At 39.5% G+C, this 11,575-nt stretch overlaps 1 protein-coding gene across 1 annotated transcript; it reads right to left on the reverse strand.

The window, feature by feature from the left end:
- Positions 1-2,559: 2,559 nt before the first annotated feature.
- Positions 2,560-9,241, reverse strand: GATA1 (GATA binding protein 1). Its single transcript, XM_015814950.1, has 5 exons — positions 9,046-9,241; positions 7,511-7,903; positions 5,854-5,999; positions 3,297-3,422; positions 2,560-2,903 (listed from the first exon to the last, which is right to left on the reverse strand). Exons 1-5 carry the CDS (start codon positions 9,206-9,208, stop codon positions 2,589-2,591), a joined length of 1,143 nt encoding a protein of 380 aa, XP_015670436.1. The 5' UTR covers positions 9,209-9,241; the 3' UTR covers positions 2,560-2,588.
- Between the last annotated feature and the right edge of the window lie 2,334 nt (positions 9,242-11,575).

Raw genomic sequence — 11,575 nt, forward strand, 5'->3', positions numbered from 1 at the left:
ATAAAATGGGACAAAACTCACTTAACAACTGTCTTGCTTAGCAACAGAAATTGGGGCTCACTTATGGTCATAAGTCAAGGACTGCATGTATAACAGAAGGTGAGGGAGGAAGATGCAGAAGAAATCAGTGTTCTGATGCACGTTAGTAAGTTCAGTGTGGATCACACTTTTAAGTATGATTGTATTCAATAGCATTGAACTTTGAATTGTGTCTCCCTCTGAATTAAAGAATTAAACCTGAGTTCTGGGGGATTCCATGGGGAAGGTTACCTGGATTTGATCCTTGCTCCAATAGCTGTATTTGCTGGATTCATTGCTGGGTTTCTTATCTTTTATTTTAGACCTACCATATGCCAACTGAGATCCATCAAGAACAGTCTGGAGAATATTTCTCTGCATTTGCTCTCTGTGCTTAGTGCTCAGGAAAGATCATTCACCTTAAGAGCCATAGGCTGAGTGACCCCAAAATAAGCAGCAGGGCATGTTTTCCCACCTACCCAAATCAATTTATCTTGCTAATAACATTATCACCTACCGCAAATCAGGGTGTGTCAACTAGCATTTCAACCATCTCCCATAAAACTTGCCCATGGAGATTGTCATGTATTCAATTTTCTGCTGTGAGAATATCATGGGATAGCATTCCTTTTGCATCACAGAGAAGACAGAGAAAGAAAAAAAGTACTTCCCATTTCCCCATGAGATTTCATTTAAAACGTACATTTAATGGTACAAATAATTTTCAAAGACACTTAAGCAAAAACTGTCATTCTTTGGGGGAACTTGCTTCATGCCGTGCTGAAGTTGCCTCTGCAGAAAATGCATTTCAACCTTGTCCGTCTGTTGTTAACATACTGTAGAAGGGGAAAGTTCATAGAAATATATAAACCTAGCAAATATGTAAGCCCGGCAAAGGGATTGGAGTAAAAAAAGGCAGATCCTGTAAGTATCTCAGCCAGAACATGATATGTCCTCTCTTTTCCTCTACTCATTGCAAAGTTTCAGAGGTGAGAGTACAGTAAAAATAACTCATAAAGGGAAGAATATAATGAGATTGGGCAGATGTGTTTGTGAATAGGCTGGTATGATAAGAAAAGGATGATAGAGCAGACAGAAGAGAAAGAAAGAAAAAGAAAGAAAGAAAAGAAAGAAAGAAAAGAAAGGAGAGAGAGAGAGAGAAAGAAAGAAAGAAAGAAAGAGAAAGAAAGAAAGAAAGAAAGAAAGAAAGAAAGAAAGAAAGAAAGAAAGAAAGAAAGAAAGAAAGAAAGAAAGAAAGAAGAAAATAAAATAAAATAAAATAATCTATGGGAGAATTTGAGGGGATCATATAATTGCCAGCTAACTGTTAGGAATTAGGATTCTTGCAAATAATCTTGCCTTAGTAAACTTTGGTCTGGTTTATCTAAGTGAGTTTTCTATTTACAAAAAAAAGCACACTTTCCCCATTGGTAGGAAATGGGCTAGAAAGAGAATAAGAAGTATTATTCAGATTAGTTATGTTTAAACTCTTAAGAAATGTTTCCTTCTTCATAGATTCAAAACATATTATTGAAGGGCCTTTAAAAAAAAGGTCACAAAAAGATCACCAGTCCATTTCTTGGTTCAGAACTATTTCTGGATAAGCAGTTTTAAAGTGGAGCCCTATTTCAAACCAGGAAGGCACAAAACGCACTGCTGATGCACAAAATGTGTATTTGAGAAGAGAGTTCTTGGAAGTAAAATTGCGAGGACAACTAGGATTTAATCTTTGGGAGAATGTTCCTTCAAAATGGTCTTCCTACAATGTCCAAGATTTGTCACGTATGGAAAGTATCACAGAGCTGGTGGTGGAGAAATTCTTGGGACAGATCTATAGCCACGCAGTCAGGGTAAAACATCCACTCACACCCACAGCGCTCTCACAAATGACATGTGTCAAGGAATATTTAGTTGTAAGGAGAAGCAGGTACAGATTGTTTCTAGGGTCAGAAATACTCATCTGGGTTACAATGCATATCTTGCAGAGTGGATAGGAAAGAAAATAGTTATGGAGCTAGTTATTTACAGATGGGGGTAGCAAGTTGGATTATTAGAGCATCATTACCTTACTTCAGTCTGCATTCTAATTGGCATAAACAGTTGATGAGGGGGGTATAATAAAATGGCAAAACTTTGAGGACTTTCTGGATTGAGAAACAAACAAATCAACTTTCACACGTAAAAGTATTGATCCTGGGAACCAGAATGTGAGCCTAACTTTTTCCCTCATTGTTTTTTGTATAGCCAGCAATTATTTTCTCCCCAGGGGAAGCTTTCCACATTTCATGCTGGCCCTTCAAAAGGATCCCTTCACAGAAAACAGTTTTGCCCCTTTATCACCAGCTCTTCCCCTCATTTCTATGAATTACCCACTGTGACTTTCTGTCTGCTCTGGTAATCTGGGAGGAAATCTCAGTTCTCACCCTCAGGGGCCATTTTCAAGGGGCCCAAACTGCTAATAGAGCTGTGCCAAAAGGCCGCCCTTTTTTAGGAGTCTCTTCTCCCTACATAGGTTCCCAAAGTCTCCCTGCATAAAAGTGTGTGTGTGCGTGCACAGGCTACAAGGCTGTTTACCCCAGAGCAGAGACCATCCCTGGGGAACCATGTGGGGCTGGGGAAACCTGTGGAGGGAAACTTGCTGGAGATGCTAGAAAGTGAGGATTGGCTCCAAAGGGGAGCAGGTGTCCTGGTAGCATCATGGGGTTGAGAGGATAGAGGGCAGCAGCTTCTTCCCCCAACAAGGAAGAGGGCATCATCTCCAAGGGTGTGTTTGCAGGCATTGTGGCTTCCCCAGAATTGCCTTTGCGCTTTTTGGATTTTGCGGAGGAGACCTTGCGGTTCCGTGTTTGGATCCCATCCTTGCGCATTGCCAAGGGGCGATTCACCTGTAAGAGAAATGATGAGGGTGAGATTAGGATCTCAGAGGAAATTTCTTCTGGGGATACTATTGAGAGGTATTACATTATTGTAATATATTTAAAATAATACAATTACATTATGATGTTATTCTGTCGGCATAAATCCAAGGGCATGCCTCTTGTCTGCTAAATGGTTGATGGTCTGAGCAAAACAGTGTGGACCTACATGACATATAAGGACAATAAGCGCCCAGATCTTTTCCCCGAGCTATTCAAAGATGGCTTATACATATTAAGTGCCACTAAAGATGTGGGAAATTCTCCAATATATTCGTGGAAGCAACCAACTCCCACTCACCCACTCAAGCACCCCTTTTTCATGTACATATACTCTCCTCCACTCTTTTCCTATTGTCTTACATTGTGCAGTTTGTAATAGAGGCCACAGGCATTGCATACAGGTTCTCCATTCATGTTGCGGCGCCAAAGAGTTGTGGTAGTTGTTTGGCAATTACTGCACTGGGTTCCAGCTCGCTTGCTGACAATCTGCATCATGGAACAAGGAAGAGAAATAGATACTCACATTATTAAGTTTGGAAATGATACCCAGGGCCCATTAGGTTTCCTTAGAGCCGTGGTGGCGAACCTATGGCACGCGTGCCACAGGTAGCATGCAGAGCCCTCTCTGTGGGCACACGCACCCTCGCCCCAGTCCTAGGCCTTCAGCTGGGTTTTATAAAACCTTTTCGCTTTAGGCCTCCGCCGCCGTGTGAAAAAAAAAAAAGGTTCAATCAATCAATCAATTTCAACTTCTCGTGGGAAAAAAAAGATCTCGCAACGTTGGAATTGATTGATTGAACTTTTTAGACCCACCCAATCTGCCGTTACCACCACAGCCACACCCACCCAATGGCCCACGCCCACCCGGCACCCGACGATACATAAGTGGGTTTTGGGTTGCAGTTTGGGCACTCGGTCTCTAAAAGGGTCGCCATCACTGCCTTAGAGCAACATTTCTTAAAGTGTGGCCCCAAGACTCTCTCAGGGGTCCATGAAATCAAAATTATTTGCTAGATATTAAAGATATTTGAAAGAAAATTAAATAATTTTAAATAATGTCACTTTTCTCTTTATTATTTTTTAATTTTTTAAAAAATATAGGATTTTTCATGAAAATGTATTTATTTATTTATTTTTATTTATTTATATTTGACACTTCTCAACCACCCATCTCCCTCAGAGAATTTATGATAACGTCTAATGAGTTTAATTATTATGTTTTAATATTTTGCCTCTGAAACAAGCAATTGTTATAAATACTGAAAGAATATGTACATGCTCTTTTTTTTTCTTTTGATGGTTCTCTCTGACTTCAATTTTTTTCCCCTTACTCCGAAGTTTCAAATAGTAAAATCTAAAAGCTTGAAATATCTTTTATATCAAAACTATTGCCAGGGAGAATCTAGTCAGTTGCATAGGTACCCAACAAATCAAAACAGCTGAGATGTAATGGGTGGTCAGATCCCCTCCCCTCCCCAATTTTAATTACAGTCTCAGTTGCTGTAATTAATAGTACAATCTGAATTCTGTTAATAAAGAGATACAGTAAGCTTAACCAGGGAATTAGCCATAAACAATGGCAATATGTATATTTTCGAATTGTAAACCACCCAGAGTCCTTGATTGAGATGGGTGGCTATAGAATTGAATAAATAAATAAATATGTTTGCACATGTCTGTGAAATCAAGCGACTGGCCACTCTATTGTCTAGCCACTAGATGACACTGAACTTTATTGTATCTACTGAGGTCAGAAGTTTCCTGTTCCTGTTCTGTTCCTTTGTAATAGCGATAATAAAGTTCTTGTCTCACTTCCTGATTTATTTGTCCCCAAACTATCCATGACTTGCTGTTAGAAGTCAGGTTTTTAAACCCACAGATTCCTACCGAGATGAGAAAAGTGACAACGTCCTTTGTGCTAAAAGTCTTAATTTCTAATAATACAGCAGGGCAGTAAGAATTGGGTGGAAGGGAAGCTCTCTTATGCCTAGCTACGATCTCAAGGAGAAGCTAATAGTATAATTAGGTTCAGTCATTTACAAATATGTTATTGGGAAGAAAGCCAGCAATGTCTATAATGCCTTTCCCCTTCCAAAGAAAGGCATAAGTCTAACTTTGTGATTGTTCTCAGCAAGGCTGATATAAAGTATTTCCCCAAGAATAGTCATTGAGATTTTGTTCAGTTGATTTGGGAAAAAAAACCAAACATGGCAGATCATGGAAACTACAGAACACCCTTTCAACAATGAACTCAGAATATTTAATGTTTTAAAAAAATCTAAATACCTACAGAGATTTCTACTGGTTGAAGCCAAAGTCCCAAGTAGGCCACATGGTGGTTCTTTAATCCATACAGGAAATTCACAGTAGTATCTGGTAAAGTATATTTCTCAACTAGTATTTGAAAACCCTAGTTGTCAAAGATCTAGTTGTCAAAGATCTTCCAGATCCAATTCATAAGCTGGTTATTATTACCTATAAAGCCTTTGCAATGTGGTATCAGAGGATTTTAGCTATCACCTGTCCACCCTGTAAAAGCATCAAGAGAGGGTTTGCTCAAGGTCCCATCATGATGAAAGGTGAAAGGAACATGTGGCGGACAGTAGCCACACCTTTCCTATGGTTCCCAGCACACGAGCACACCGCCCTGTAAAAGGGGGATGCTTCACTTTTGAGACCAGAAGACTCTCCTTTTCAAGCAGACATTTATTCTGAGCTGAGGATGGCTGGGCAACCATTTTCAGCTAAGTCTGAGGGTACCAAGTTTTGTTGCAACCATCTACTGTATTTAAAAGAGCATCTTTTTTAAAAAATATATATATGACGCTGTTTAAATAAGCAGAGAGTTGCAATGTTGAGATGGAATTCTTAAGAAGGTGACCAGGATCCACTTGCTGGAGAGTGAATGTTGACTTACCAGGCGTTTCTTGGGTCGAATGAGGGGCCGATTCTGGCCATTCATCTTGTGGTAGAGCCCACAAGCATTGCAAAGATAGTGGCCAGTGCCATCCCTTCTCCACAGTGGGGTGGCTGTGGCTCCACAGTTCACACACTCACGTGCCTCTGCGGAAAGAGGTGGAAACAGACATTCAAGGAGAAGATAACATGATAGTTCAAGTGGGAGGATACGATATGATTTTTCGTTTCTAGGAAAGATTGTCATTCTTGTTGAAACAAGAATGTTGTGTTGGAGGACAGTTTGGGAGAGGACAATAAACTGGTAGGAGCAATCTTTTGCTTAAGATTCTGCTTTCGATATACAAGGCTTCAACAACTCAGGACCAGAAAACCTGTCAGATTACCTCTGCTGTAGAGACCTATTCTATCATGAGAGCCTTCAAAAGCTTTCATTCCTGCTGCATTTGACAGGCATCATCTTCCATTTAGCTGCAGAAGGACCTTCTCTGGAGTGGCATTTGCTCCTAAGGTTGTGATATTCATGAAGCACCTCTACTATAGTAGAACAAGAAAGGTCTGGCCTCATGAGATTCCAGGTGGGAGAAATCACAACCAAAAGATTGGCGTGCACAAGGTTATGAAGGTAGCAACTTTCTGCAAATCTGTTAAATAGTTGGATCTTTTCCTAGGATCATGGAGGTAGTCATGGTTTAAGAGCTGTCTCTTTCAAAAATCAAATCAAGATTAAAGCTGGGAAATGTGTATTTTATCTCATTATATAATGTAACAATTAGTGACACTAGGCAATTATATTTGAGTAAAATTTCGTGTTTCCCCCACTGGTCTGTTCTTATTAGAGAAACAAGTATGCAATTCTTTAAAAAGATAACAGGATGGAAGAGTATTTACATGCTTGTATTAAATAGCTTGGGGATGTTTCCAGCATAAAGGTTAGTCTGACCTTAGGGTGAATTCATTTCTGCCCCTTAGATTTGGCTCTGGAGAGCATGCTCTTATTTTTAATTAGAGGCATGAAGTAAAGTAAGTAGGAATTAATTAGTTTGGGCTAACCCTGTCTTCCCTAGCCATGTTTCTTCCACATGACTGCACAGCTGCTACACTAAATTCACTCTATCTTCCCAACAGTCTTAAAAGGTAGACTGAACCCAAGCCACAGGGGAGCACAGACTTAAATTCATGTTTCCCAGATCCAAATCAAACACTTGTTATTTCTGATGCTGCTTTTTCCAAAACGGTGGCTCTCCCCTTTGTGGGTCAGATTTGATCAACTCTGCATGCCTCCCTGAGCTGCAACTTGGACCCGGCTCATCTTGTAGGCCGATGCACCTCAGCTATTTTTCCAGACCAATTTTAAGATGTTGCAGATAGGTGTTATGTTCATGTCTCAGCCCGCTTCAAAGCATCTTTTTCGAATCAAATCCAAATTGCTGCCTAGCCTGATTTGCTAATATTGGAAACGCAGAATAATTTTATTTTAAATTAAAATGCATGTCAATAGCGGCAAAAAAAAATGCACTCCAGTTTCTTTCTCTTATGTTAATGCTGTGGATACGACACAGATTTTTAGCACAAGGTAAGCCTGTGATTAGGGTTCTCTGGTATTCCAAACCTGCAGTTATTTTATAACATTTAAGATATCCAACAGAAGATCTCACCACTGGGGGAGAGCTGCATTGTCCCTCGGAGTTTGGGGGAATATCCAGCTGTCAAGGGGCTTCCAGGCATCGGAAAATATCCATACTCCTGTCCCATAGTGTAAGGACTGAGGGCTGGGCCAGTTGGGGTCCCCAGGGGCAGCAGTTCAGCATGAGTGGGGCTGATCCGTTCTGTCTTCAACATCTCCAGATATCTGGGACTGCTCTTGCCATCGGGGGAAAGGTCCCTGGGAGAGGCCGGTGCATGCAGAGTCTGGTAGGAGGACGTGGCAGAGGTATAGACAGGAAGTCCAGTGTGGGTTTTCCCAGAGGCACTGGAGACCCAAGCTGCTGTGCTGTAGGGATGGCTGTCCCCCCATTGCAAACCATTGAGAAGAGGGTATAATTGTCGCACTGTTGTAGAGATGTAGTAGTAATTGTGATGTTGATGTTGATGTTGATGATGATGATGATGATGATGGTGGTGGTGGTGGTGGTGGTGGTGGTGGTGGTGATATGGAAGAAATAACAACACTAAAGTGAGCATGATTCATGTGCATGCATGCAGACTACGGAAAAGTGCACTACGTAATGAAAGATATCTAGTAGATAAGATGCTACACATGGTTTCACCTTATAAGCAACAAATGTGCCCGCTTTTGATTGCATCTGAAGAAAAGCTTGATAGATTTCAGTACAGGAAATGAAAGGAAAGCATGGTTTACACACAAACACACACACAAATGTGTATGCATGTACATATGTATGTTTGCATTTCTATGGTATTTTATTGAGTCTAAGATTCTTTATACTAGGATTCCAGGTTCTTAGATTCAGTATGATGAAGTTTTAACAGTTAGTAAAGTTTGGAAAAACCTTAGCAGGAAAACACAACAATAGCAGGTAGGATTTATACATAAAGCTAAACCACAATCTTTTTTAATGTGGCTTGTTGAATAAATTAAATTTTCTGGCTATACACAGCATACATAACCATAAACTCTGGTTTATAAGCCACAATGGCTGTGTTTATACAACTCACTAAACTGAACATAGCATGTGAACTTAGGTAATATTAGCCAAGCAGCCAGAATTTCTTAACAGTGTTGAGACTATGTAGAAGAACAAAAATGTTATGATAAAAAGGGGGGCTGATACACAGAGAATTAAATCTAAGCCAAGGCTTACCAGTGCTTGACTCTGAATTCATTTTTAATGCTGGGGCTCACATCTATCTTGTAGCATAGAAAGCCACAGCAAAAAAAACGTTGAGAATTTAGTGAGCAATTTTGCCAACACAACTGATTTGCACAACCACCTGTGATTAAAAAGAAGAGTATTTTCTAATATGATATCCTCCAGTGTATTAGGCTACAATGATCACCATCACTGGCTTTAGTGTAAATCTCTGTATGACTTTAAATTGGGAAAAAGCAGACAAAATTGAGGTATCCAAGCTTGTATTTAAAAACTGAGATCAGTTTCCAAAAATTACAGCATCCATGGCCTCAGTGGAGGAAAGCCTAACCTCTTCCAATTGCTACATTCATACCTACCTGGGGAGTGTCTGTAGGATTCAGGCATACGAGAGAAATATGTGGGCACAGAGTTGGAATCAACTCCCTCAGGACTCGTAAAGAAAAGGTCTGAATCATCATTTCCTTGCAAATGAGAAGACTCTATGTATTGTGGGGCAGAATCCTGATTGGAGTAATCCATTGTCTTGTCTTAGAACTTTTTTCTGCAAACGATAAAGCCTACATTAAAAAAAAAAGACTGTCAAACAAAACAGAAAATACTAGGTAAAACAATACTATTGTTGCAATCAAGTATTATTTCAGGATCTAGTACTTAGAGCAGTGTATCTCAACCTTGGCAACTTTAACTCGTGTGGATTTCAATTCCCAGAATTCCCCAGCCATCCATGCTGGCTGGGGAATTCTGGAAGCTGAAGTCCACACTTTTTAAAGTTGCCAAGGCTGAGAAACACTTGCTTAGAGGGATGATAGGAACTGGAACTCTGGGTCTATATCTTCACTTATGAAACATGGAATTTTCAGAGATTTTAATTTTAAATTGCCCTATCAAACTTGCAAAGCATAAATTACGTAAAGATTAATTTTTCCTGAAATATCTTCATTTCCTTGGATAATGTGGAATTTTCAAGATAAAGGGTTTTCAAAATGTCTCCCCAGATGGCGCAATTTACAGGCTACTGTATAATGTATGAATCAGCTGCGCTTGGGGCATTCTGTCAGTCTAATCACAGATTCATTGTTGGAATCTCTCTCTCTCTCTCTCTTCTGTGAGGAAGAAAAGTGTACTATCACCTACAACCTTTTTTCACACTTCTCTCATACTCTAACTCCTCACCATCCTTGTCATCCTTCTCTGTCCTTTAGGCATATTCCAGCTTATTGTTACTGTTCCTGAACTGTTTTAAATTTCCCATTATTCCTTATAGAGTCTGCTTATATTTCAACAAACTAATCAGCCAAGTGAAGTAATTCGTATTCTTGATAAGCTTTCATTCTACTTTATCAAAACCCTTCTGTATTTGAAAAAAATAATTTGAGAAATTGTTCTAGTCTCTATTTTATTTATGATTTCTCATTAATCTTTTCTTTATTCTCATAATTTTATGTCTGTTGTGATAAATAACTTCAATTTATATGCTGAAATTGCAGACAATAATTTGCGTGATCCTTACTTTCTCTTGGTGATTGTGGAATATCATAGGCATAAGATGCAACAGTCAAATTTTGAACTGGCCAGGCCTTTTTTGAGTAGTTAAAGATGCAAGCATTGATTAAAAAAGAAAAAAGTACCCAGTATTTCCCTCTTTTGGATTATCCCACTGATCAGCTGAAATGATGTTTAAAAAATCCCCTTTCTATAGAACAATACAGTATCCTGCCTGCATAAAACAAAACAGAGGAGGCAGTAGCATTGCTCTGGTGGACTAACAATTCTCCTTTCAAAAGACTGGACGATAAATGGTAAGTACTGTATATCATGGGTACCTCAGGGTAGAAATATACTTTCCATATTTATGTATCATCAACTGGACATACCCATGCCTGCATTGTATGTGTGCAGTTGTCTTCTAGCAACATTATTCCTGGTCTAAAACTAGTCTGAAATTAAGAAATGGAGGCATCAGAATTACTACTCTGTATCTTTCTCTCTGATCACTTTCTCAGAACTGACAACTCATTTTAGACCGTGCTTTCTTCTCAGATATCAATTTACACATCTGATTATATTCCTCCCCCAAAGTGTGCTTTTCTGCGCTAGCATTGTAGGTCCATGTGTGTCCATGCATGCAATAATGAAAATTTACTAAGGGACTCCCCTTACTACACTGAACATAATGGAGAAAGGCAATGTGTCAGACACTGGGGAACCCCTGTTCAAAAATCCCTGTTTAGTCATGAATTTCACAAGACTTGTTGTGCATCACACAGAGTTGCTTTCAATAAGATGGGCATCTGTATAAATGTGATAGATAGATAGATAGATAGATAGATAGATAGATAGATAGATAGATAGATAGATAGATAGATAGATAGATAGGTAGGTAGGTAGGTAGGTAGGTAGGTAGGTAGGTAGATAGATGATAGGTAGGTAGGTAGGTAGGTAGGTAGGTAGGTAGGTAGGTAGATGATAGATAGATAGATAGATAGATAGATAGACAGACAGACAGATAAATGTCAGCCTCTTGTCTCTGCCCACTCTTCCTTAAGAATTTTGTTGTGATAAAAGAGCAATGATGGTGATGCAATCATGCAGATCAGAAACACCCATATTTTGCCTTAAACACGATCCACCTAGTCCTCAATGATTTTTCTACTCATAATGGAGCTGAGACAGAATTTCCTGAAACATGCTTTTGATGGACCATAGCTCATTCTTAGCCCAATTTTTATTAACTCACAATTGGCTGAGTTCACTTAACATGCTAAGGAGCTTTCCTGTAATGGTTGGAAATACTGTTTATTCATCCCAGAATCAGCAGAAAACTCTATTGGGCCTGTTCCCAATTCCATTCTTGCCTCTGGCCTCAGTCACCACAGTTGCCTGGTT

The sequence above is a fragment of the Protobothrops mucrosquamatus genome, unplaced genomic scaffold (genome assembly GCF_001527695.2).
Source record: "Protobothrops mucrosquamatus isolate PMUCROS unplaced genomic scaffold, P.Mucros_1.0 scaffold300, whole genome shotgun sequence".
NCBI classification, from domain to species: Eukaryota; Metazoa; Chordata; class Lepidosauria; order Squamata; family Viperidae; genus Protobothrops; species Protobothrops mucrosquamatus.

Excerpts from the sequence above, each read along its gene's own strand:
- GATA1 (XM_015814950.1), bottom strand. The coding sequence starts at position 9,208 with ATGGATTACTCCAATCAGGATTCTGCCCCACAATACATAGAGTCTTCT. Across the intron at positions 3,423-5,853 it reads TTCGACCCAAGAAACGCCTG|ATTGTCAGCAAGCGAGCTGG; the intron begins GTAAGTCAACAT and ends TCCATGATGCAG. Across the intron at positions 2,904-3,296 it reads TCTATTACAAACTGCACAAT|GTGAATCGCCCCTTGGCAAT; the intron begins GTAAGACAATAG and ends TTTCTCTTACAG.